This window comes from Melanerpes formicivorus, unplaced genomic scaffold (assembly GCF_026170545.1).
Source record: "Melanerpes formicivorus ecotype bairdi unplaced genomic scaffold, bMelFor1.0.p_v2 SCAF_25, whole genome shotgun sequence".
Taxonomy (NCBI): Eukaryota; Metazoa; Chordata; class Aves; order Piciformes; family Picidae; genus Melanerpes; species Melanerpes formicivorus.
Genome location: NW_027142377.1, coordinates 7,759,897 through 7,787,858, shown reverse-complemented (window position 1 = coordinate 7,787,858; position 27,962 = coordinate 7,759,897). Strand labels below are relative to the sequence as shown.

At 42.2% G+C, this 27,962-nt stretch overlaps 1 protein-coding gene and 1 long non-coding RNA gene across 2 annotated transcripts; one reads left to right on the top strand and one right to left on the bottom strand.

The window, feature by feature from the left end:
- HAO1 (hydroxyacid oxidase 1) lies at positions 1-27,962 on the bottom strand. Its single transcript, XM_068153207.1, has 8 exons — positions 27,823-27,962; positions 19,574-19,725; positions 11,389-11,644; positions 6,923-7,098; positions 5,912-6,003; positions 2,709-2,867; positions 2,378-2,447; positions 1-1,390 (listed from the first exon to the last, which is right to left on the bottom strand). Exons 1-8 carry the CDS (start codon positions 27,957-27,959, stop codon positions 1,320-1,322), a joined length of 1,113 nt encoding a protein of 370 aa, XP_068009308.1. The 5' UTR covers positions 27,960-27,962; the 3' UTR covers positions 1-1,319.
- LOC137448567 (uncharacterized) lies at positions 5,663-16,908 on the top strand. Its single transcript, XR_010989138.1, has 3 exons — positions 5,663-5,728; positions 13,512-13,592; positions 16,723-16,908. It is a non-coding gene; the product is annotated as an uncharacterized lncRNA (long non-coding RNA).

Sequence of the window (27,962 nt, the reverse complement as noted above, 5' to 3'; positions counted from 1 at the left end):
TGACTGAACAATGAAATCAAGGCACTTTATTTTATTTTTCCTTAATCCTCCTTAAAAATGAACACCAAATTTCCACAACAAGATTGTCAAAATCTCTCCCTGCTCCCAATTACATTGTTATACCTGCAACAGAAGTGAGACAGATGAAGAGCCACCCTTAGTTTTACTCAAGATGAGATTAGCAGAGTCTTCCCTCCTCTGCCTGCTCTTTGGAAAATAGTCTTTTTGCAGTAGGAAGCTATTCCTTTGTTCTTTACAGTCACAAAATTCTTCCTGAATTCAATTTGTATTTGGATTGTTCAGAGAACAGAGGAGCAGATCCTATAGTATCTGTTTATCTTCATAAGCAGAATGAATAACACTATAATTTACCTGTCTGAAAGGTGTTTGTGGAAAGTGAAGAGAGCCACTAGAATCTTCCCAAGTCACTAGTTAATACCTCAGCCAAATTTCTCCTTCGCACATGGCTGCAAATCCTACAAACTGCCCTAGGTAGCATCGGCCTTGAGTTGTCACTGTCCGCAAATGAAACCAAGTGAAAAACGTGTGAGCTCTAGCAGGATGCCCTCAGCACAGTGCAGCAGAGGCAACAGGGCTACAAAGATTTGTGCAGCCAAGGATCTGACCTGTACCTGATGCACTACATAATGGTTACCTGACTGCTAAGGGAGTCGTGTCACTTAAATGACAACTTACCCAGTTTTGCTTTGCTGTTCATTTCTTTACACTAAGAGTCCTCTGAGCTACAGGCTACAAGCCCACATGCTTGTATAAAGGAGTAGCCCACATGCCTATAAAGGAGTAGCACATAGTCACTAGGAAAATGACACTATTCATAAGAGAGCAAGATTTAATCTCTATGACCTACAATATAGTTCCTCTAAACAGTGAGCAAGAAGTATTTTTTAATTTTGCATTTCTGCATTTTGGTTGCTGTTTGCCATCAAAAGGAAGCTATAAACAGAAATGTTTTGATAGCTGTTTGCTGTCAAAACATTTCTGTTTCTAGTTTCATTTTAACAGCTAAGTTACTTCCAGGCACGTAAGCTCATACTAGCATTTGTCACGAAACACTTTGAAGTTTCTATGTTGTTCTTCTTGAAAGGCCCATCTCGAATCACAACTACCAGCGGAACCTAGGAGAATACAGGAAATACACCTGTAAAATTAGCTTCAAGTATTTTCTCCAATGAGTGATCTCCTACACCCCTTCTCAGTCAGGATTGCAGGATGAGGCCCAAAGGGTGAAGGCAGTTGCTTTTTGTTTGGTAGCACACTTTCTGTATGACAGACAACATGCAAGGCAATAGTCTTCAGATCTAAATCTTGGAAAGCCAGACTTGATCTCTTCGTATCAGTGTCCTGCCAATTTCTTCTACTTTCTTGCATCCTGGAGGAGAAGTTACATATCAGAAGAAGGTTTTGCATTTCTATCCCAGTTCTCAACCCACTATATAGGTTTAGGCCTGTGTCCTAACCATAGAGATGATTCTTCCAGAGTACCAGAGGGTACAAGGAGCTGAACAGTCCAGCCCAGTGGGTGGACACAGGAAAATATGTTATTCCATTCCCAGAATGCCTGCATCTCCCCCTTTATAAGGGAAAAGGATGAGCTGTCCAGACCCCTTCCCTTCTCTCTGCTCCCTTCTGACTCAGGCTCCCTTGTCTCTGGTGACCTGGGGGAGCAGGGCCTTGAGCAGCCTTGAGCTGGCAAGTTGAATTTTAAGCTGCATCCCACAGGTTTGGTATGGGAGGGGAGGGGGGTGAGGAGAGGCATTTATTTGAAGCCTGAGGTTTTGGCCCTCTTTGGAGGGAGGTTGTGGATGAAGCTTTGGCCTAAGGAGGCTCTTGGAGAACCATGGCTGAGGTGGACTATGAATTTTGTGTATTTCACATGCTTTTGTACTGTTGTACGTAGCTATGAGTTCCATTTAAACTTCTAATTCTTCCCAATCCAGTGTGGAGCGGTTTTTTAACTTCTTTGAGATGGGTTAATAAGCATTTGTCTCACTCCTTAAACCAAGACAATCCCACTCTAAGCCTTTTCTTTTTCTATCCCATAGAAGTCTAGATTCTGTCAGATGAAAGTCACCCCCTGGTGACCAAGGATTTCCCAGTACTTTTCTACAGATTTATTGCTCTCCTTGCAAAGAATCTTTTTGCTTGCTTTCATTTAACCTCCTCTGTTCCCCATCTTTAAGACAGGGATAACAAGTCATCCTTTTTTTCATCTCTCCATAGCCTAACCTGTTCACATTGCAAAAGTTTCCATCTTCCTTCTTTAAGTTACTACAGCCTATTGCCCAGGGCAAAGGAAAAGTATGAAGAAATGTGAGACAGAGGTGACTGTTAATAAGAGGAAACATTGATGTCTTACCTGTCAATGCCATTGCCAGTCGAAACTCTTCCTTCAGCATCTGGAGAACTTCTTTTGCTCCTTCTTCACCCTAGGAGGTTAGAGGACAGTATGAACTGTTAGGTGTACATATAGCTCACGTATGTAAATACAGACATGTATACATGTGCCAACAAAGTTTTGTGCACAACTCAAGTACTTGTCACAGCAAATTTCAGATCAGACAGGCTGAGTCCATACAGATACCATCACACACACCCCCCTGTGTGCACACAGATATACATGCATATGCTAAACCCAAATAGCAAGCCTAAATATCTACAAACATAAGTCTGAACTTTTTTTAACTTACTTGATAAGCCAAGCCCCAGATGACAGGTCTTCCAATGAATACAGCTTTGGCACCAAGAGCAAGTGCTTTAAGAATGTCTGTACCTTTTCTTACACCTCCGTCTAGGAACACCTCCACCTTCCCCTCCACAGCCTCAACAATTTCAGGCAAGACATCAATCTAAAAAAGTAAAATAGGAATGTAACTTGTCCACTTGTGTATCCCTATTTAATTGAACTCTTATGTACAGGATCCGGGATTTCAAGAAGCTAAATGAGCAATTGCATGCCTAACTATGCACAAACAATACAGTTTTGTATTGAAAACCAGTAGTGACTTAGCATGTCAGCAGATATATACAAAGGTCAAATTTACTTAGAAAGTCACATAAATAGAGTAAGAGTCAGCAGGGTCACACAAAATGTCCATCTGATCCCATGACATGTATCCAACGTAAGTCAGTACCAGATGTTTCAGAAGAGTAAGAGGAGTATAAGGAACAGCTCCCCAGACTTCCAGTGTTGAGTAGTTTGAGGATGAAAATGAGTCACAGTCACTTTTCAAGGGGGTGGAGGGAGGGAGAATTTTTAATGCTTCTAAGTTACAAGTAACCAAGCAGGGAGTTAAGTAACATGTCCACACCATGTTCATGCCCCAAAGAGATAAGTCTTCTGAATTCAAGCCTCATGCATTAATTACAGGGCAACTGCTCCTATGCCAGATAAATAGCTCCTATTCATAAAAATTAGGAAAGACAAAACTGTAAGTCAAGTACTAAGGAGACTGTGGCAGTGTGAGAAAAGGCACAAAAATTCATGTCTTTCAAATATGGATGTAATTAATTTCCTGTCTAATGGATAAAAAATTACTAGGAGATGGGGATGGAGGAAATTTTGAAGTGCAGTTTGGTTTTAGATTTGGATTAAAATTTTCTTGAAGTGTGGCACTTGCTTTGATTTTTTAACTCCCCCTTTGGTTTTACTCTCTTGCCAAACATATTTTCCATTTGTTTCCATATACAGAGACCACTTTCTACATCCTGACAAATCATATCAACATTAAAGTACTATAACTACTGAAGCATGATGCAAACCATAATTAAAACAGATTTCCTCAATGTGTAACAACACATTAGAAATATTAACCAGCTTGGGTTCAGCTCACATTCTGAAAACCTGTGAAATTAAACAGATATTTTAAACTAGAAACATTTAGCATGATCTGACACAGGTATTTACATTATGAAAACTGCATTGTGAAATGTATTTCTTTGCATGCTGAAATCCAGAGAACATACCAGCTCTTATAGTGCCTTTTCCTCTGTAATGTGGTGTTGCAAAAGAAACTCATAACAGGTTGTTTGCAAGTTTAATTTCTGTGCTACTGCAGTTGGCAAAAAAAAAAACCCAATCCTATTACTTTACCATTTCTCAAAATGATGTTTTTAATATCCTTGTATATTCTTCCTGTTGGATTACCTCACACACAGAGGTAAGGCCAAGATTTTCCAATACTCTTGGTGAAACTGAGGAAAGCATTCTCAAAAGGTGACAAGAAGATAAAGAAGAAAGAATATCTATTTTGGAAGTATGAAACACCCAGACTCTGAAAATTGAGTTGCCCTTGAGGTGTCTAAAACTGAATAGCTGCACACTCTCCAACAGCACAAAATCATGTTTCATAGAATCATAGAATGCTTTAGGCTGGGAGGGACCTTTAAAGGTCATCTAGTCTAAACCTCCTGCAGAGACTAGAGAAATCTTCAACTAGATCAGGTTGCACAGAGCCTGTCCAACCTGACCTGGAATGTTCCCAGGGATGGATCTTCTACCACCTCTCTGGTTAGTATTTCACCACCCTCACTGTAAATTTCTTCCTTCTACCTAGTCTAAATCTCCCCTCTTTTAGTTTAAAACCATCACCCTTGTCCTGTCAACTACAGGCCCTGCTAAAAACACTGTCCCCATCTTTCTTATAGGTCTCCAAGCAGCACATAAAAGAAAAATCTCAATCTGAAAAACATCAGGAGGTCTTTGTCATACCAGTCCACTGGAATACCTTAAGACAGCCAGACAAAAGCATCTCAAAGGACAATACCTCAGCTTAATTAACCATTTAGAAAAAACATTTGTGCTGGCAGTTGTCTCTCCAATGTGAAGAACCAGCCAACACAACCAGGCAGTCACTGAGTGCATGTGAAGACCTAAAAAAATGAATGGATGAAGGAACAGGGCTGGGAGAATCCTCAGCTGTCTCGGAGTAGGAAAGAGCAGAATTGCTCCCCGGAAGGGAGGGACGTGCCAGTGGGACAGAAGAGTTGAGCAGGTAAGATTTCATGTGCAAAACAGTCTGCAGTGAAAAAGGGCTTACCTGTCCTACTCTCCCTTCAGAAAATGATCATGGAAACCATGAGGCTGTCCATCACGGACACATTAGGAATAGTGGGCTTCAATTCTCCTTTTCATTCTCTTTTTACTTGCACAGCTTTCCCATACCGAATGAAGAAGGATGAATGATGACTGGAATTTGGGGTTTTTTCCTTTAGCCAGAACACAGACTTTTTCATTTTCCTTCTATTTTTTCCAGTTCAGAACTTCTCAACTCCCTTTTCACCTTTGGAAAAAAACACAGGGTAGCACGACAAGGAAAAGGAAAAAGGAAAAAACCATGTAATTTAACCACCCTGTACCTTTTCCAAAGGTGAAAGTGTTTGAAGGGATAAAAATGGAGAGTTAGTTCTGCCTTAAACTGCTCTGTAACTGTAATTTTTCAGAAGTCTCTGAAGAATATTAAAAGGGAAAAACAACTGTAGAGCAACTTTCAGTGAACTGCAAACCACTACATTGGGGTTAAAAAAAAGAAAAAAAGGGATGAGAAAGGAGAAATAAGAAAAAAAATAGCAAAAAAAATATTCAAGACTTTCCAATTTCTAGACATTTAACTAACAGTGATACACTGTCTGAAACTGCTCTTCTAGACTTCCATGGAGGTTGTTGCAGCCAAGGACAGGATGCTCAGGTAGCTTGAAGAAACAGCCACATGTAAGTCCTCCTGTGTTTTTTTGGTTTGATCTCACCAAGGGGAAGCTTCACCTAACTTGAAGTGTGACAGGGTAAGGCATATCTGTAGTCTTTTTCTCCAGCTACCACGTGTTCAGAACAAGCAAACAAGTAGTAAAACAGTAGAGAAACCCAGAGACTGCTGATACTGGCGCCAGTACTTACAGTTGCAGGGACCCCATCAAGCTGCCGTGCTCCATGATTTGACACCAGGATACCATTTACCCCAACTTTGACAGCTTCTTTAGCATCATCAGCTAAAATAAAAAGAATAGAATAAAGACCTAAACCAAACAAACAAATAAACAAGACATGCCCTTCCATAACTGGGAACTTATTGCCACAGTGCTGAAGGAAATTTTGCCACTAAAAACACCATTGCCACCTAATACAAAGCCACCTTAGGGCTTCATTATGCCAAAGTCCCATCTCAAAACAGGAAGCAGTTTTATCTTTAGTCAATAAAAACATAAAAGTAATTTGAAATGTTGGAACAGAGCATTTTACCACTTAGGATTAGCTACCACTTTGGTTGCTAGCTTTTATTTTTTCTGCTATGTCCCACAACTCATCACTTATAAATTATTTTATTAAATAATTTTCTGCAAGCCAAAATCATTGGCATCATTACAGTAATAATCCACACCTAATAAAACCACTTCACTTCACTCAGTGCTCTTGAAGGAATGAAAATCCAGCTTCCCTTTAAGTAACATCCAACTCAAATCACAGTTAGGAGCTTACAGACAATGAACAGAGAAAGTTCAGTCTTCCTGGCCACAGGATTTCAAGTAGAATTATGTGATGACAGCCAAACAACTAGGTTAGTGACGAGTGGCTCCAGTTACTACCTACTGAACATCAAGGTAAACATACTGTATAGCCATTAAAACATTCTGACAACTCCAGGTAGTTATTTAAGCAGCTGCTTCTGTAAGTGTTGCTGGGTCCTTAACCTAGCATGAAGAAAAGAAGCTTTCTCCTTTTGGTCATTTTCTGTTTTGCACAGAAACATGAACATGCACACCCCACCATAGTCTACATCAGCAAAGGAAATGCTTGCCAATTCTATGCAATGCTACAGAAATTTCCTCAGCATGAATACTTCTCCTTCCCTGGTGCCTCTGCAAGAACATATGCCACACCTGCCCCAGGGGAAGCAGCAGAGCTACACACCCCTGAGGATCCCTTTGGCAACGATGGGCAGCGAGGTCAGCCTTCTAAGCCATTTGATGTCTTCCCAATTGATGGTTGCATCAATTGCCTCAGCTACATACACAGCCAATCCACTGTTTTCTCCAAAGTCTTTCCCTGAGGAGAATGCCAGGTCACTGCTTGAGAAGTTTTTTAATCTAAAAAAAAACAAAAACAAAAACAAAAACCACAACCAGAAATAAACACCAAACCACAAACACCAAAACAGACAAGAGAGAAAAATAGTCTAAGAAAGATTCACTGTAGCCATAAATCAGTTCCTAATGCCAACATTCAGTATAGTGTTAAGCCTTTGCTATAATGCCAAGCAGGAGCAAAAAATGCCTATCCTGGCATGTCAGATCCCAGTCCTTAGTCAGCTGAAACCTTTGGCTGGCAAAGCATTTGGTAACATTGGTTCAAATTTCTCTGTCCCAAGGCAAAAATCCTAGTTCATTCAGAAGAAACAGAATAAAGTCTGAATTCTAAAGGTTCAGCATGATCAGCAAGTCGAAGTAGGTGATTCTCCCTCTCTACTCTGCTCTCACCTGGAGTACTCTGTCCAGCACTGGAGCCCCCAACACAAGAAGGACATAGAAGTGTTAAAATGGGTCCAGAGGAGGGCCATGAAGATGATCAGAGGGCTGGAAAACCTCTCATGAAGACAGGCTGGGAGAGCTGAAGTTGTTCAGCTTCGAGAAAAGAAGCTTCTGGGGAGACCTTATTGAAGCTTTCCAGTATTTGAAAGATAGCTAGAAAGTGACGTTTTATAAAGCACATAGTGATAGGATGAGGGTTAATGGCTTCAAAATGGAAGAAGCTAGATTTAGGTTAGACATTAGGAGGAAATTCTTCACCATGAGGGTAGTGAGGCACTGGAACAGTCTGTCCAGAGACATTGTGGCACTTGAACCCTAAAAGTGTCCAAAGCCAGGCTGGATCACAGAATCACAGAATGTAAGGGTCTGGAAGGAACCCTGAAAGATCATCTATCCAACCACCCTGCCAGAGCAGGGTCACCTATGCAAGATCACACAGGAACACATCCAGGTGGGTTTTGAATATTTCTAGAGAAGGAGACTCCACAAACCCCCCATGGCAGCCTGTTCCAGTGTTCTGTTACCCTCACAGTGAACAAATTTTTCCTCATGTTTACATGGAACTTCCTATGCCTCAACTTCCACCCATTGCCCCAGTCCTGTTATCAAGCTTCACCAAGAAGAGCCTTCATCCTCTTGGCACTTACCCTTTACATATTTATAAACATTAATGAGGTCACCCCTTAGTCCCTTCCTCCTCACCAAGCTAAAGAGCCCCAGCTCCTTCAGCCTCTCCTCGTAAGGAAGATGTTGCACTCCCTTAATCATTTTTGTGGCTCTGCACTGGAGTCTTTCAAGCAATTCCCTTGAACTAAGGGGCCTTCAGCAACCTGTTCTAGTAGGAGGTGTGCCTTCCCATGGCAGGGGGGTTGGAACTAGATGATCTTCAAGACCCTTTCCAACTCAAATCCATTCTATGGGTCTATGATTCTATGAAATCCATGGCCCAGAGGAAAACCCAGCAGTGAGAGCACTAATTTGGGCTTAAGATTCTGTCTTCCTGTGCAACTTTGAACACAACAGTCAGCCACTCTTCTTGCCCCAATTTCTCACCATAAAATAGGAAAACAGTATCTGCCAGGAGCATCGTGAGGATAAATGCACCATAGGATGTGGGACATTCAGGTTCTAGAGCAGTACAGGCTGGAACTTTAATCTTGCTTGACATAATACAGGATCTACTTACCAGCAAAAATCCCCTTAGCCTTCATGCAGCAAATTTGGGGTTGTTTTTCCTTTTCCCAAAGCTAGAGGGTTCATTTACTGGAGGAACAGGGGATCAGATAGGTGGAAGAGGAGGAGGAGGAAGGGAAACTTTGTTAAGCCTGTGAATTTGATGGATCTACATGAAGAATTCAGAATTTTCATCTGTGCAACAAGACCAACACTCTGCTGGTTTATGTTGTGTCTTTTTTGTATGTTTCCTTGTCAAATGCAAGGGGGACAAATTAATTTTGTATGAAAACATTTGACATCATTTACTCTTTAGCACCATATCAATCTCACAGGTTCTAGGAACTGGATGGTAAGTGACAACCCCTGTGTCAAAGAGTTCACTGACTTACTAGACAAAGCAGAAGAAGGGGGAAAGAACAAAAGTGGAGAAATTCAGGCTGGGCTGGTACAAGAAAGCTGAAGCAGACCCATGAGCTCACAAGCATTAAACTGCCGTCAGCAACACCAGTACCAACAAAGACAACCATGTCCTACACAAGGCTGACTGCTCTGTCCTGTGGAAACTGTGTCTCATTCCACATTTCACTATTTTATACTCATATTCCACATTTTGGGAAACTCAGGAGGGTTTTTTTGCATGGAAACTGGCTAGTCTCACTGCTGATTTCATGCCTGCAACAAGCAGCACTTCACATGGCTTTTGTGTTCAGATCCAGGTCCAGAAGAATATGAGAAAATAGCAGGCTGTCAGCAAGATGCAGCTTTTTAGCTGCCGGTTTGTGGAGGGTGGGGTACTCAGAGGAAAAGAGACCCATGGATAAGATTATATAAATAACTGTTGTTTTTCTTGGCCTGTGAAACACAAATCAACACTTGAATGAATGTTGCCTTACATACATTTCCAAGCACAATGGTACCTTGTTGTCGCTTTGAGACTTTGTTGAAAATCTGAAGCCAAGAAAAAGTTATCACATAACTGAGCAGAGCCCATTCTAGGAGAGCTTCACCACCAGCTCTGCAACAAAACACTGTCCAAGTGTCATTCTGAAATCTGAAGTGATTCACAGAATTAACAAGGTTGGAAAAGACCTCAGAACTTTCTCCTCAAGCCTAAACTTCCCCCAGTACAGCTTGGAACTGTGTCCCCTTGTTCTGTTGATGGTTGCCTGGGAGAAGAGACCAACCTCCACCTGGCTACAACCTCCCTTCAGGTAGCTGTAGACAGCAATAAGGTCTCCCCTGAGCCTCCTCTTCTCCAGGCTAAGCAACCCCAGCTCCCTCAGCCTCTCCTCATAGGGCTTGTGCTCCAGATCTCTCACCAGCCTTGTTGCCCTTCTCTGAACATGTTCCAGCAACTCAACATCTTTCTTAAATTGAGGGGCCTAGAACTGGACACAGGACTCAAGATGTGGCCTAACCAGTGCTGAGTACAGGGGCACAATGACTTCCCTGCTCCTGCTGGCCACACTTTCTGATACAGGCCAGGATGCCATTGGCCTTCTTGGCCACCTGGGCACACTGCTGGCTCGGGTTTTTTTGTGGGTTTTTTTTTTTTCCCCCCAGAAAATGAGTGTGCATCAATAATGCTTTGGCAATCACAGATCTAGAGCAGGATTACTATACAAGACACATGCATATCAGTGTACTACATTTTAGTGATAGATGTGTCAAGGAATCTTTTCTAGTGTTTTCCTCAAAAGTTTATACTGTAACACTGAAATCATAGTTAAGGCGGTTCTGTCAGCTTCCATCACACTATTCATTAGCTTCATGTACAAGCATAGGGGGAGATCCAACACGTCATGTTCTGAAGAGTTTTTTGCCTGCAAAGCGAAGAATTAGATTTATCGCACAGTCCCATGTCTTGCCTGTAGTTTGAATTGTATGAAAAAGGGGAGACCTCAGGGTGTGATGTTATGTTTCTTGCTAAGTACATGTTACATACAGGATATACATAATGTAATTTAACAATCTTAGGAGACATAGGAGGAGCATTTCAGAACCACTGATAATTTTCAAAGCTTGCTTTCAACGAGAATGCAAATCAAAGTTATTCTGCTTCAAAACATGGTCAGCTATCCTTTTTATTTTTAGTGTCTTTCCATTTTTGTGTTCATTTGCAGGTTCTGAAAGCAGCAGATATTAGTCTTAATATATGTCATGGCAGACTGCAGTCACTACTAACCCCTACGTGTAAGATTCTCACAAGTTTTTTAGCTCCATTTTGCAAACCTGTACATTTCTGTATTTGAATAAAAGAAGAGTTGAAGTTGCTTGGAAAGGGGCTCTGTGGTCACTAGTGACACAGCCCTAGACCCCTTGCAGCATCACAGGGTAACATAGATTAGAAGGGCCTATAACATCACTTGGAAGGGACCTTCACTACGTTTAGTCCAGACCTCCATTCAGAGCATAGCCAACTCTGCAGCTGAATCTCTGCTCAAAGTCAGAGCAGATTACACAGGGTTGTGTCCAGCTGAGTTTTGCTGTGCAAAACTGCGCAAGCACAGTACGAGATGCAAGCACAGTTCCTCGGTGTTCATGCCCAGTGCAGCATGTAGAAAGAAGAAATTGAAGCAATTCCTTGTTCCAAAGACAAATTTCTCCCACAGCACCTCATGGTGACCATGGCACTGCACATACCTGTTCTACATCCCACCAGTGGACACCTACCTGAGGTGAGGAGGAAGCTGAAACTTGTTGCGCACGTCATCGATGCGCCTGCCAAGGAATGGTGCGTCCACTGTCACAAAGATACCTTTGTAGCCTGCTCTCTCTGCACGCTTCACAAGGGATTTGGTGACCTCCCGGTCTTTGTACACATAAAGCTGCAGCCAGCGAAGGCCAGCTGGAGCTGCTTCAGCCACTTCTTCAATGGAAGAAGTGGCCCAGGAGCTCAGCATCATCCCTGTCCCCATTGCATGGCAGGCTGAGGAAACACAAAGTTATATTCAAGATTAGAGAAGCCTCTGTGTTTATCCAAAACAGAAGCACTTGGCTTGGGAGAGTATCAGTGCATAGAATGTCACCCTGCCACTCCCTAGAGTTTTCACACTTTCAGCCTTTCAGGGAATGCTGCACTAATAGCAGCTACTAACAGCGTGGGGCTGCTGCAAAAGTTCTCCAGCTTGTAGGCACATTGCTGGTGACTCTTGTCTGCATGCTGTTGGAATGATCCCTGCTCCAATCCTGGAAATAAAAGATATTTCCTGGCAACCTGATCTAGGCAATTCTACTTTAGCAGGGGTTAAACTATCACTATTCTGTGATTACTGTATCTGTGATCATGATATTATAATCCAACTAAGCCTAACCCATATTAATAATTCTCTATCCTATGAGGACTCTGTTTTTAAGCCCCTAGCATCTGGCCTACTTGTCAGAAATTTTGGCACACACATTTAAGGGCATAGGTATGGATGCAGAGTTTTAAATTATATTTAAAAGTGCATGTAAGGCTTCCAGCTTCTTGAACACTGCCACAATGCTGCAGGTTAAGTGTTTAAGATCTGTGATTCTCAATATTGCTCTTCATCTCTCCTCAAAACTATCACAGAGGCTCCCTTTAACATCTTTATCATGGTATTTTGGCTGCTTTCTCCCACGCGCAAAATGATCACTGGCATTAAACCTATGCTCTTAGTAAATGCCTGTTGTCAACCCTACTGGGTGTTTCCGGGTGTAATGAATGCAGCCCGGCAAACAACAATAGATAAAGACTTAAAGGGGAAGTCCTTTGCTTTAGCATTTTCACTTCCTTGATTGCAAGGAGAGGGACCCCACACTCATTTTCTCTCCACCAGGATGCCAAAAACAAATACAAAGGTGAGCAGACACAACAGACAAGTGCCCAAAGTCTCTGCTGAGGCCAAAAGGGATGGATGCTTATACTGAACATGTTTAGGCCTCTCCTCCTTTACTTTCAAAAATCTGTGGAGCAAATTCATGCCCAAGGTGTAGTCCCAAGGTTAAATGTGATCTAACAGTCCCAGATGTGGTCAGACAGAGGCTCTGTGCCCACTGCCTTGCCAGGGAGATTCCCAACCCTGGCTGTGCTACAAACCAGCTGACCTCATACGATGAGATTATAAACCTACCACTTAGTCTTTTTGAGTATCTGTCACTTACTGTAAAATAAAGGAAAACACACTGTAAAACTCAAAAATATTACACAAAGCCTTATTTCTCTTGGTCTACCATAGTATGCATATTTGTAATGTAAATGGGGCTCTGTTTCAAAACATCATCTCTGGCCCATCAAGGAATTAAAAGGTGGTCTTTAGGAGAAGATTTTATTAAATAAGGATTACAAGTCTCAGAGTGGAAACTTAGGAACAGCTCATTCAAACAAATTGGTTACACCCTCCCAGGGCCATCAGGCAGCTTTCAACCATTTGGAATAGAGTAGCAACAATCCTAAACTCTACGTTGCAGCCATTTCACTCCTCCCCTTAAAATTCTAGAGAAGAGTTTGCTCTCACAGATTAAGTACCTAGAAATTAGTTTCTTCTGCAGAACTCATGATGAATGCCTAATGTCCTGTTAAAAATCAGTTGTGGTGGGTTGTCACAACCACCACAGTAAGTGATTTGTCAAATCAAGAGTATTAAGTGATACTAAGAAACAAGGGATCTGCATTCCTGTTGCTCTGTCAAATATGAGTTCATGAATGTGAGGGAGGGTTGCTAACCCAGTAATTGCAAAACCCTCAGATCAGATAAGGGAAAAATGCAAATGTTATGGCTCAATTTGCCTTTAGGTATCCATGTATTTCCATTCTTCCTTTTATTCTCCAGTCTACCTCTACAGCCCTGTGGACACGAAAAGAGTGGCAAAAGGCAAAATTAAAATGGAAGTGGCACCAAGAAGTATGTTAGGTAAGTAGATCTAAAATACAAAATGCCACCATTTAGCTGTATACAGATAGGGAAAATGATGCTTTCATCTGATTTAAGATTAGATTTAAGAGGTTTGGTTCAACCAGAGTTCAACTGTCCCAGACTGGGTTATGGCATTTCCATGAAAGCCATGCTTACAAAATTCCCTTTGCCTGCCCTGCAAAGTTCAGGACTCTTGGGTGGAGAACCAGCTCAACACTCGCATTTTGGATCCACATGGTCAAATTCAGAGTTCACACACAAGAAAAAAAATTCAGTTTTAGAGATTCCAAGTTCCAGTTCTGGTTGATTTGTGCTTTACCTTGATCATTCCAAAGCTTATTTTCACAATTTTCTAGACTTTCAAAAACAAATATACATAGTCCTGAAGTATTTCCATTTTCCTACCTTAAGTCAGGTTTTGCTAAAAATACACTCCCATTTGTGCACTTATAGCTGCAGTTGAAGGAAACAGGAGCAACTAATTTCCTACACAGCTATATTTTACACTTCCATTCTGAGGTGCTGCAAATGCCTCTGTTTATTATTAAAAATCAGTATAAATCAGATCCATATTCCCACAGAATGCTTTTGAAACAATAGGTGACATTTCCCAGAGTTTAAAGGCCAGATTTTTGTAAACCAGCCATTCCTCATGCCATTTGAGATTGCTTTAGTCTTTTTTGTTGTTGTTTTCTAGGTCTTTTAATCCCAAGCACCGCCCAAACCATGTCTCCCTTTGCACTGCAGGTTCCCACTGAGGTCAATGACAGTGCAGAGACCAAGGCATTAGCCACATACAAGAGGCTGGGGAAATTTTTGACATCAGGAAAGTAAAGCTTTGAGCTCTTTGTACCCTACCTTGTTTCAGGCTCAAATACAACTAGAACTGGGATAAGGTGGGGTGCCTGGGAAAGGGGACATTCACATCTTTTGTTCCATGGCTCCTTGAGCAGGTGCAGATTTCACTGCCCTACTGCTACCCACTTTCACTTAGTCTCACAAGCAAGGACATACTTTCTCACCAAGGAACATAAGCCTCAGCAAGATGGGGCTTTTCACACTCTTGGGGAACTCAGCTGAAGTATTTTACATAGCAACAAATAAAAGCTGACCATGGGACAGGACCCACTCGTTAAGTCCACAGGAGAACAGAGCAGTAATGGTTATTAGCCCATTTTTTTTCATCCTGAAACCTCAGTCTCCTTCCCCCCTCTGATTGGACATCATTTTCTTAAGTGGTTTAGGAAGGGTATGGAATTTGTCCCTGTGGGCAGCTCAGAGGCAATGTACTCCAGGGGGTAGCACTGGAGAAGAGCCTGGTTTAAGCTTGCATATTTTGTCAGGATTACTTTGTACAGGAATGGGAACCTTTTCCTCTAGCTGTGTAAACTCCCATAATTTCCCTTTTAGGGGCATCTCCAAGGCATGTCAACCAAAGAGCCCCACTATGGTTGTTCTTCCTTGAATCCATTGGTGGATCCATGGTCTCCAAGTTAGGGGACAGACAACATAGCTTGGGATCAACACAATATCCTTTTGACATGGTGGTATTTCACAAGAGAAACAGCTATACTCTTGAAGCTGCATCTTCTAAAAACCAGAGATGTTTGAAATACTTAACATGACTCTCTTGAAGAAACACAATTGGCTGAGAAATACCCTGCCCAGCTTCACCTCGCTTACCCCTTACAAAACATTGCATGCAAGCTGTGCCTATGATCGTTTTGTTGACACAATGCATTTTGTCAGTCTGGCCAAAGGCTGTAGGCAGCAGGAAAAGATGAGTCGCCAAAATGGATCTGGCTGGGCTAGGAGGGCTGTCATGCCAGGCTGCCTGTGTACACTGAAACTGAAAAAGCCTCTGGCCATGCCAGTTTCTGGGGACAGACCAGGTCAGGTCAGTACAGGCCATGTTTTCTCATGTGAATATTGTCCTCCTAATGACCCCAAAATAGCCATACCTCAAAATTAACGTTTGCAGGGGGAGAACATCACATAGGTAACAGGTGAAAGCTTGGTACAAAGTCCTGCTACTTCCACTATGACTGAGCACAAAAATTGGCAGATCACAAACTTCCTCCTTCACAGTCAAGAATGTGTCCAATGAGCACAAGCAACCTGAATTCAGATGCTCAGCAGTACTAAAGCAAAAAATATGGCAGAATTCTATTATGAGCCAGAGGAACAAAGGCATTGTTGCCTCTCTAATGGAAATGCTAAAGCTGCCAGCAAGTCAACAGAGGAGGAAGAAAGGGCTTTTCAGTCAATATTCCTATCCTCTCTTTGGCAAAGCAAATGGTGTAGCCACATCACAGGTGATGCCTAAACTTCTTGTGTCAGCAGAAACTCAGAAAGTTGTTTGAGAGCAATTGCAAAGGGTAAACATAAAGCCAACTACTATTCCATTTTCAAAAGATCTGGTCAAGAACAGTCAGGCTGTTCAGCCTTGTTTTCTGCAAGCCAGAGAGAAGACAGGTAGATATAAGGCAATGTGTCAGTAAGGCAGCATTTTGTAATTAGCAGCAATACAAACGGAGCAGCACTCAAAATAATGCTACATATACACATTTATCACCAATTAAGGCTTAAGAAAAGCTATTTCTTACTTGGCACAAGGTTTTGTTTACTTGAAGGTAGGCTCTATTTACAGAGCCACGAGTTCTATTGCACTTGCACAGAGACAACACAGGTATCACACTGGTTGCAAGCACGGCGTGTAGTCAGAATGACAAGTGAATGTCCTTGCATGGAGGAATAGTGAACTTCCTGATGGACAAGCAGGAGAAAAAAAAATAAGTCATGTAGAATCTGAGTTCTGTTGAAAAGTGCTCAGAGACCAGCCCTTTGCTCTTTAGCAGTGGCTAAGATTATTCATCAAATTTGGCAAATATTTTTAGTTGAAGAGGTTGAAATTGGAATGGGTAAGATGAGAAAAACTCACCTAATTCAAAATGTCATGTGTTGATATTTTCAAAGTGGAATGTTTTCTTCTGAGCTAACACTTTTGTTTCAAAACAGGAGTATAGTTAAAAGAATTAGCTAGTAGGAAAATGAAATAAAACATTGTGTTTTGGATGAAACCAAACATTTCAGTTAATCCAAAACAATTTTTCTCCCAATTTTTCAGTTTCTTCTGAACAGAAAATCCATTATTTGGAAAACTGCCACATACACTGATGAACTACAACTGAAATGTTAGGGAATATACTTGAAGAAAGACCTGGAAAAACTGGGACAACTGCCAAAGTCCATGAAGTTGTTTCACGGACAAGAGAGCTTTCTCTGTAAGGACGGACTCCAGGTTCATAGACATGCCAAACAAAAGTAAGTAGCAACCTTAATACTGCCTATACAGACAAGTTTTGTGTGTGTGTGTATTTTTTGGTTGGTTTGTTTTTAAAGTCTAGCTAACAGGAATATAAGCAACACAAGGTTTGAAGCTGTACAAGTTTTGACCATGATTATGGCTTTACTCTGCTCAGGGTGGACTTGCTCAACCTTTGCAACAACTTCAGTTGTGGTGGATAGCCTGTCATTGGCTACTTCAAAATTGCAATTGAACATTTTCCCCGCAAAAGATCCCTTACTATTAAAATAGATTTGCCAGTGAGGGTCTGTTTAAGGCAAGTCACCAAGCTTTGCCCTTTTGGGTAAGATGCACACTCCTCTCCATGAGCTTGGTTGCTGCAGGAGAACATCCCTTTAGGACCAGCACTAACAAGCCCCAAAGACAGGAATTTTTACCTAACAAGACACCCCATGATATGCCCTTGTCACTGAGAAGACGTTTACACTGTTCTGTGGGGGCAAACCTACTGAGAGAGCAGAGTTGAAATTAAAACACTATCACTCATTGGGATCAGGCATCATTCCCAAAATACAAAACATTAGGGGAAGGAATTGTTACTGCTGCCTGCACCATGCTGCTCTGCAGGTACAATGGTGTGAACCCAAGATTATCTCTTGCAGTATAACACCAACTAACCACATGTATGGCCTGTGGCACCTGCTGAGTCATGTCCAGGTACACACAAGGGCACACTGTGGGTTCTCCTTTGGGCAGCTGCTACATTCCCTGATGCAAGCCAGGGCACAACAATGTCTGTTTTTCCCTGGCTAGGAAGTGGCATGATTCAGACCATGCCATGCTTTTCAAGGATCATCACAACAGCAGAGGTACCACCTCATATGCCACTACCTGCACCCCTGAGCAAAAAGTCAAGCTTAGGTTTGCAAAAGCTTCAAGACTGAGATTCAAACTTTCTTGGCTTGTGCAGCTAAAGCAAAAGCTTATATAAAGCAGCCAACAAACTGCTCACTAATATTTCAGAAGTATCACAGAGTAAAAGAGAAGCTGGATGCAGCAAACTCCCTGATCCCAAATGTCCCAAGTTTAAAGAAACCTTTAAGCCACACATGTACTTCACAGCTAATCCTTATCATCTTATAAGGTCAAACCAAAACCTTGGCACTGAAGCCACCTCTAACAGACAACAAAACCAAAGCTGTATTTTTTACCACCAGAAACACTTAATGCAATACAGAGGGTGTGATTTCAACTGCACTTGCCTTTGAAAGCAATTAAAAATGTATCAACTCCAACAGATCTATTTATCTGGCCGCACATTCAAACCATTGCCAGTACACCAAACCCTCCTAGACTGAAAATCCAAGAACATTAAATAAAACAATCATTCTGACGTCCAAAAATCAAAGTGCACAAAACTTAATTTGGGATTTTCCTGACTTATCTACCACAACTATAACTCAGTCTTGTTGTACCACTTGACTTATAAATTGTTATAGATTTGTGTCTTAAAACGTGGCCAGGCATTGGTGGGAATTTTTGCTAAGAAACATCCTGGATTGTGTGTTTCAAACCTCGCTTTTAACTTTGCATTAATTTGTTTGCACTTGGTGGCATAATGGTTCAGAGTTTCCACCCAGCATAACCAGGGCCAGAAACAATCCACAAAAGCTGCCAAAGGAGACGATAGCACCAAGGTGCGCCACAATACACAGCTTCACAAACCAATTCAAGGTATGCGAGCGCCATCGTGTGGTGCATGCCTGCACATACAACAGACATAAAATTAGATTCCTCATAAATCTTATGGAACAGGGAAAAAAGTATCCCCAAGCACACTGTAAAATTGGAGAAATCTGCTGTCACAGAGACTGCTGCCAGAGTTGTGCTGCAGCCCATCACAGTGCACACGACAGCAAGGCAGCTTTTTAATGAGGTCTGAGACCAGCTCCCATGGCCAGTCAGAAAATTAGATTCTCTTCACACTAGCATTTGTTACATTGGTTATGGATATGCTGAGAGCTGAATACCTCAGCCATATACAGGATAATGAGTACTATTTAGATTTTGTTAGGTTTACACACTGATGAGATCCCCTCTCAGTCTTCTCTTCTCAAAACTAAATAGCCCCAGAGATCTCAGTCTCTCTTCATAAGGGAGATGTTCAAGTACCCTAATAATCCATCTCATTTATGGCCCATTTTTGAAGCTTTTTAGACTGCATCTACACTGGCAATGTCTTTGTGTAGCATATAGCCCACAGGGCTGGGACGCTCCTGAAGAGATTTCTTCAAAGCAAGTATTTTTCCCAGACAAGCAAAAGCTTCTGAATTTCTAGAAGCAGTTCTGTAACAGGAAAAATGTTGTCATGGCAATATATATCGTTAGAGTCACAGAATATATAGAGACATATATAGACAGATGGAGCTTTCAAGTTTGTATTTGTTACTCCTCTTACATACCGTTTCATAGAGAGAGAAAACCTGCACACCAAAATAGGCAAACAGGGAAAAATCAAACTAAAAATAAACCTGATCACTCTGAGCAACAACTCAAACCCATCCTGACTGCAGCATCAGGAGCAAGAAACCAATCCTGGCTTCACAACCAATAGGCACAGTATCACTTTGTTAATCTCAGACTCCCTGCCAGGGGGGCTTGCACGATGTACCTCTAGCAGTAGCTGTCTCTCCATCAGTGTGAGCCATGCACTGCATAGCAGTCGCTCCAACGCAGACTGGCATGCTGATTCTGTGCCCCAAGACTGAGGTCGACAGGTCCATTACTGACACATCCTTGAGCACCCAAGGGTACAGCTTCCATCTGACACAAAGAAAAATAAAGAGAATAAAAAGCCTGCATTGTCAGGGTTATTTACAGTTCTTCATGGCCAAGAGCAGAATTTTTTTTTCCTGCTGTCAGGAGAAAGCAGGAGGAGAAGCATCTTCATAAGTCACTGGGGAAGCTGGAGTAGAACTTCACTATACAGCCAAAAACTGTGGCAAGACTCACAAAAAGCACAAGCCCACAAGAGAGCAGGCAATGAGGGATCGAAGTCTATGTACAGTGAAAGCAGCAAACAGTCTTTGAATGTTATTGGCTGGTCCTATTTGAAAGCAATACAAGACTTCCAAAATAGTTAGGTCCATGCTGAGCCTCAGTCTCCCTGAAAGCTTTGGGGCAGAACTGGATGAGAGAGGGTGTACAGGAACATAATTCATCAGCCCCCTTGGTTATTCCTTCTATAGATTAGGCAGCAAAAAATCATGGGATTTTTGGATAAAACCAGGCTGGCCAGTATGCTTAGTTCTCTCTGTCCCTGTGCTAAGGCTTTATGCAGTGAAACTACATAGAAATGAGCTGCCGTATGGGATGAGGGTGAGCAGACATGCTGCCCCGACTCTCTTCAGCATCGGGTGGGTGACAGAGACTGAATAATCACTTTACTCAGAGAGGTCTCATCCCCAGCAGTCACTGGCTGCTGTGTAACACAGTCCCTGGGACTACAGCTGCCAGGTAAAGACAAATACAACCACAGTAATTTGGTGCAGAAAAGACCAAGTAGAACAACTGCTTTCTCAATAGGGCAAGTTATGGTCTAGCCCTTGAATAACGTGGCCCAGAATTTGCTCAAATGCTTCTTATCATGCTCTACCCTTGACATGTCAGCCAGAAACCACGTGAGCCCAGAACTGGGCTTAATTTTCTGCTGGGGTCTTCAGCCTAAGTGCAAGTGGAACCTGACTCCAAAACAGAGCAAACCAAAACATACTTCATCTCAAATGACAGTTTATTGCAGTGCAGATGGACAGCACATGCTTGCACACAGGAATTGATCTTTTCCACCCCATAATAGAACGGAATCACTAGCCCTCTTATAATGGGGTCTTCTAGATGACACTACAGTATCCAAACATTTGTTAGGGTGTCATTTCTGGGGACATCTGTGAAATGGGACAGGTTTTGATCATTCAGGTGATGTTGCAGAGCAGCCACTCTTGCTGTGAGCCACAAGAAGGCATGCAATGTGAGGGGCTGCCTCAGTGTGCCTTGAGCAGGGCCAAAGGCTCTGCAAGAAGTAATAGGGTTTATATTAACCTCTCACTAAGGCATTCTTCCCTCTGGAAGGACTCTGATGGCTAGTGAATTGTAATGGCAGAAAATAATAAAAACTGAAGCTCTAGTACTGCTGGACCTGCTCGCACTAGAATGCCAGAGACCGGTCATATTATCATCAGCATGCAGACAGCAACCAGAGCCTATGACTATGCTCCAACAGCAGGTAGTGTTCAGTCTGAGCTTGTGTATCAAGCTGACAGGTTAGAAGAAAACAAAAACAAAACCAACCAACCATTAAAGAAACACAACAACAAAGCAACAAGGCATAACACACAATGTCTTCACTCTAGAAAGATCAAGAGACATTTCTGCAAGAAGCCACAAGAATTTCTGCAGCCCTAGAGCAGAGGGCAGTGCCAGCTCTCCAGGAAGCGCTCCCCAAGGAGCGGAATGATATGATGTTTGGAAGGAGATACATAGCTGTGGGAATCAGCTGTACTATTCAATGCCAAAATACACACTGCAAGTATGACTTCTCAGAGTTGTTTCCATGTAATTGTATCAGTTTGTTATTTTTCAGGGGATGGTGGAACAAAGAGGACATTACTTTTTCCTCAGTCTTTCTTCCTCATCCTCATTCTGAAGGCTCTCCCTGATAAGAGACTTTTTCCCAGCAAATAAAACCAAATGTCCTTTATAGAGTCACTGGGTTCCTTTATGCATACTTTCTACTGTGCAGGGAGCAGAAATGGAACAAAATATTGTTTTCTCTTTTGCTAGACTTCAAAGGCAATGTGTCCCTAAAAATATGGAAAAAAAAATACATTCTTAAATGGAAGAAAAAGGGCAAGCACAAGTTATCATGAAGAACCGTCAACAGAAAGCAGCTTAGCATGGGCCATAATACCTGTACTCTGTCTCTAAAACCTAAGAAAGCACCAAATTCCATGCTTTCAATAGTCTAAACTAAATCTCAGGAGGAGAGGTGTTTATTTGTTTTGTTCTGGTTCTTTTCTTTGTGTTACTCTTCTGTACAAAACCACAGCTGATCACAGAATTCCACTAAGCTCAGGAAAAGCTGTACTTTTTACAAAGACTGTTCTTCCCAGCCAGCCTGCATTCACACCTGGTTTCAGTTTCATCCTTGCAACCTTGGTTTGGGGCACCTGTAAAGCTCAGTCTAGCACCTCAGAAGTATTTTAAGCATTCAGCCTTCAATTCTAAATTGTAAAGCAGTCATGGCAGCATCAGCTGGACAATATTGCTGGTGCCTGAAATTACCCCCACCTAGACACTATACATAGACATTCAAGGATGTAGGCAGAGCTCCATTACCTATTGGTACGTCAATGCCTCTTTCTCTATCTTCTCATTCAGTCTGTTCTATTTATGTTATACAGTGCAGTTTCTTCTTTGTGATATGGATCCAGTCTGACTTTCTGGTTAATGATGTATTCTGTGGAATTCTGATTGCTCTTCATCATAAGATATGAAAGACACTGTCACTCATTTGAGAATACATTTCACTCTAGACTTAAAATTTAATCCATCTTTTTATTCTCCAAGTCCTTCATCCTCCCTAACCTTACAGTAGTTACACTGCAAGCTAACAACATTTCCTGGCCTTGTAAGTAAAAGCATTAATTAACAAGTGAAACTTGAGTTCTTTAAGAAACTGTCCTTAGCTGCAGCAAGCAAAACCCAGGAGCACTATTTTCCACCAACCAGAGGTGTGCATTAGGCTGCCACATACCCCATGCTTCCTCCAAGTCTGAGTAGAAAGTTTTCCTGGATCTTTTATAAAAACCTTGCACATTTTTTTCAGTCACCTTCCGCTCATCATCCACCCAGTCTACGCCTCACATGCTGCAATCTGCAATTGCAAGCAAGTGCATCTTTTCTCCTACCTGGAAGCAAGGAGAAGCTGCAGCAGGGCAGGCAGCAAGCACTTCTGATTTAGGCAAGTTCAGCTAAATGGGGTTTTGAAAGAAGGATGGAAAGGACTGAGAGGGAGATGAATGTGTGTATATATATTTTTTTCTATCCCTGCTCAAAAATTTCAGAGCATAAATGATCTTGCAGTCGGAAAGCTCATTTTCGGCTGTGAAAAAGGCTGACGTTTTTAAACTGCAACATATTCTGAAGCAGCTCTTCTTGCTTCCCTTCTAAGTCCATGCTAAATAATCTCTTCATGCTGCATAGCAAGCAGAGTTCTTGGTCAAGGACACACTCTTCAAAGTCTCTATTCCAGTTCCAAGCCACTGTGCTGACTTAATCTTTCCTACAGCTCCACTTCCCATCACAAGGGGTAGGCACTACTGCTGTGCAAGGCCAAGCAACAGCTGCATTCACTTAAGATTGACTTTTTTGTCCAGAGGTGTCTTGTCACCCACAGAGACCCTTTTTGCAGCACTCTGCAAACCTGAGGTAAAAGGCATGACAAAAATTTTTTATTCCAAGCATTCCCTTCCTGTTCTTCCCCCTTGCAACTTTGCATGCTCACTTGACCCTCCCACCCCCATCACATTCTCAGCCTTGCTTTTGCAACCAATATTTTAATTATGTGCCCAGTGAGTTTAACAGCCTTAACACACACACTTGCAGAAAAGAGGCATCGATGCAGTTGCTGATGAACCAGCAGCTGCTGCTCCTCATGCACACCAACAAAATGCATCTCCCCCAGAGGCCGCTGGGCAGTCAGTGACAGAAGGTGTCATGGCAGATTAGCAGAAACATGTTCCTGAACAGACAGACATCCCCCTTCACTGACATGCCAAGAGGGGAGATTTCAGACTGATTTTTCTTGAATGCCATTCAAGCTAAAGACATCCTGACCTTGTTATAAAAATCTAGTCACTATTTGGGTGTCTCAGTTTCTTGACAGCTTGAGAGAGAATTTAACTGCCAGACAGCCTGGCACAGGAAGGACACATGGTGTTTCGGGGGACAGAGCAAACGTAAGGTGAATGCAGTCAGGCACCACAGGGAGTAATGTATGCTCTGACATCCTGAAATCATCTTCTCTGGCATTAGTGCCTTGCTCATATCAGTACCATCTCTACATCATTTGAAACCATGAATAAAAAATAATTAGCTGGCTTTAGCAGGAGCAGACTGATTTTGAAATGTGAGCTCTGGTTCTTCCCTCAGGCCCAGAAGAGCTGAAAGCTGAAGAAGAGGTACTGTATCTAATGTGAACCTCATCTTAAACATTAACCTTCTGGAAACAATTTATATTCTTGTAGCCAAATCCAGGTCTAAAATAAAGCTCCTGTGTTGTCAAAAGGCCAGGACATTCAATTTGTAATCAAATGGATATGGATTGGGCTGCTCCAAAAATTGCACAGGCCGTTCCAAAGGTATTCCAGCATCTATTTGAACTACCATTAATTTGCAAGATCAGTCCTTAATAAAAACCTACTTATTTCTCTGTAAATGCAACCATTTGGTTGCCAAAACTTAAAGAACTCACAGGCAAACCCAACAAAGATTTTTGGAATAGAAGAATAGAATAAACCAGGTTGGAAGAGACCTTCAAGATCATCTTGTCCAACCTATCATCCAACACCACCTAATCAACTAAACCATGGCACCAAGCACCCTATCAAGTCTCCTCCTGAACACCTCCAGTGACGGCGACTCCACCACCTCCTCGGGCAGCCCATTCCAATGGGTAATCACTCTCTCTGTGTAAAAACTTCCTCCTAACCTCCAGCCTAAACCTCCCCTGGCACAGATCTCTAGATACAATCAATCCCAGACGTCTCACTTATCCAAATAATCTTATACCACAAAAGGCTAACAATTCATGCCTGAGAGTTGGTTTTGTACTTCCTATTTTCCAATTAAACATTTATACACGTATCTATAAATATATAAACTGGAAGCATTTTTAACCAGGCTGAACCCTGCAACTGAGCTTCTGACAGTGGAAATCGACAGGAGTACTCCGGTCACGAGAAATGAAGCTGAACGTACTTGTTTTTGTCACAAACTCATTTGACTTTGAGACTTGGGGGTGCAAAGTCTGTTTTACTTGTTTGCCCACATGTTGTGCTCAGGAGCAGCAAGAAAACCCAGCAGCATGCTTGGAGACACACAATGACCATGTGAGATTACAAGTGAGAAGCAATCCCACGTCCTGAATGGTTAGGCCATGCTTGTTCCAACAGCAAAGACAAAAAGACTTTCCAAATTGCTTGTGTCAAACAGGTGTTACAAAACCAAAACCCTGTGAAGAGTTTATACAAGGTTTCTACCTCTTCTAAATGTGTTATCAGCAAGCCACTGCAAATGTGGTCTCAGGAACTGTTAATGGCAGCATACCCTGTGCTCAGAAAACAGGAATCTACCACCACATACGTCCCTCAGCAGCATCAAGTGTGGACTACTGCAGCTATCAAGATAGAACTCATGGAGTCTTCTGCTCAATATGCTTCCACAACACTTCAGCAGCCCATTAAAGGGGCTCACCTTTGCAGGGCTGGAGGTCCATCTGGCTGCAGGCAGCAAGGGCACACTGCTTGCTGGAAATATTTCAGCTTGTAAACAGGTACAGGAAGGTACCAGAAATGTTGAGAAGGATGTAACTTTCATTTTTAAATGCTACATAAGGACTATTTTTAACTCTGATGACTTTTACTATCATCTCCTTCTTGTAACAGCCAGATAAAAGAAACAAACTTCTCCCTGAACTGTGAATCACTATATCTGTGCTCCAGCCCTCCATCCTTTCCACTTCATACAGGTAAAGCTGATAAGCCTCAGCAGACAACTTCAGCTGTGACATCTGTTCTTGAAGAGTTGCTCCAGTGCTGTTATGACCAGACAGGAGGGGACCACATCTTACCAGAAGAGCTTGTTTCAGGCTCTGACCTCAGCTCTCATGCTGATCTACTGAGTGATCATCAGCACATCATCACACTTTTCTGTGCTTTGGTGGACACCAAGAAAGAGGCATACAGTGATAAAAAGGTAACAAGCAAAGCTTTGGCTTCAACATTTTTGTCCTGTGGTCTCTTTGACTGTCAATAAGTTCTGTCATTTATTTAATAAAGTCTGTTTTCAAGTCTTTTAGATTTTATTAACTGCCTTTTTGGAAGATGCTTAAGTAGTCAAAAGCTACTCTGGAAATTAGATTCTGTTTTCTTTAAGACAAATATACAAAGAGAGAGGGGAGCAAAGAGAAACATAGCTTCCATCCCCTTCAGACCTTTGCTGCCGAGTAGGAACCCATCAAAGGACTTTTTGACACACCACAATGTGAGAAATTTCATAGACTCTTTGGTGTCTCAGGCTGTTCAAGGCACTGCTAATTAATATCTTCTTCAGTTCCAGGCTGCCTGTAACCTCTGCAGTTCTGAACACCTAAAACTGGAAACTCTTATTGAAAATATAATGGAAAACGCCAGGAAAGAGGAGATGATCCTGAACCCCACAGGTGAGCAGCCCAATGGAAGGAAGTAAGCTTATCAGAGGAATCTGTCCCTGTGGTAGGAAACAGCTTCACAGCAGAGCTGCTCATATCACAAAACACACGGTTCTGCTAACATCAAAGCAACAAGTAGACATACCCAGCATTCTGCTAGCCTGTCTCTGGGCAGATCAGATCCTATGTGTTTCATCATGATTAGCTGTAGCTGTTGGTAGTAAAAAGCTCACTATTTCCACAGTTTATTGCCTCTGAGTGCTTTGAGTGTCCTTTCCTTAACATCCCATTTTGGTTTTATGCAGGCAAATAATATCATAGCACCTGGAAACTTGAAAAAATAAAATTAGGCAAGCACTACTACATCCCCTCCTGCACCTATTTACTCCTTGGAGCCAGAGTAGTCCTTTGGCTTGTGTCTGGGCAGCCCCAAGCACAAGAGTATTTCCAGTCTACAATGGGGCCTTCTGCTTAGTTTTCTTCTTCTCCTGACATTCTAAAGTTATTCAACATGTCCCTAAAACTACAGGTCCTGAGCTGATTTCTGCCATCTCTACATAAATCCCCCCTGTGTTTCCTATAGCCTTAGGAGTTGTGTGGAATTTCCAGCTGAATCACTCATATCTTGTGGAAAGGCAGCTGGAGGAGTAACCAGGATTGCTGCTCTAAAGCAGAAAAACAAAGTGAGGGGAGAGAAAGACTAAAAAGATGAATTAGAAAAACCTTTGTTTGGTTTGTTAGAATCAAAGGGATTTAAGACAAAGCCTTTAGAGATTAGCAGACAAGTGCAAGGGGTAGGAGGGGTGGGGAGAAGGGCAGATACATGTCTGCACCAACACAGCACCACGACAGCTGTGTAAGCAGTTCAACTGGGCTCAGCAGAGATGAGGCAATCAGCCACCAGCTGCCTTTTTTCCTCTGCAGCACTTGGGTTGGTACTCTGAAGGCAGAGCAGTGGGAATTCAGAGGATGGGAAACTGACCAGGATTCCAAGGTCCTTCTCCGTGGAGCTACTCTCCAGCAGGTCAGCCCATAACCAGAAATGGTGCATGGTGTTATTCCTCCCCAGGTGCAGGACTCTACACTTATCCTTGTTGAGCTGTTTATCAGCTGATGAAATACTGGAGCTGAAGGACTCTATACAGAATTAACATTAAAAAAAGCAGCAAAATGTGGGTAAAGTTAAAAGCATGCTAATGGATTTTTTGGGACTGCTTTTTGACAGAAAATGTTAGGTGGAGGAGTGCAAAGGGAGAGAGAACTGTTCTGAGAAAGAATTGACAGTCTTTTTGAGAACAGCCAAAAAGGTTTCAGAAAAACTAACTTTTGTTCAGAGAGGGAAAAAACCCCAAAACTAATCTTGCACCACAGCTGCTAATTAAGCAGAATTTACACCCCCTACCTCCCACTCCAGCCTTAAATCATCCTCCTACCTGGAAAATGCTGCTACATTATCTGCTAAGGTTTCCTGGTCATCTGCTCCGGATCGGTAATAATCATACACTGATTTGGGGAGAAATTTTTTAGCATACTCTTCAAAATCAGCAATGCAAACTGGTTTTCCAGACATGTT

Bases quoted from the DNA above. Each gene is read 5' to 3' on its own strand.
- HAO1 (XM_068153207.1), bottom strand. From the start codon at position 27,959: ATGTCTGGAAAACCAGTTTGCATTGCTGATTTTGAAGAGTATGCTAAA. The intron at 11,645-19,573 runs GTACATCGTGCA...GTGTTTCCTCAG, and splicing joins AGAGACAGCTACTGCTAGAG to CCTGCCATGCAATGGGGACA. The intron at 2,868-5,911 runs GTAAGTACTGGC...TTACTTTTTTAG, and splicing joins TTGATGGGGTCCCTGCAACT to ATTGATGTCTTGCCTGAAAT.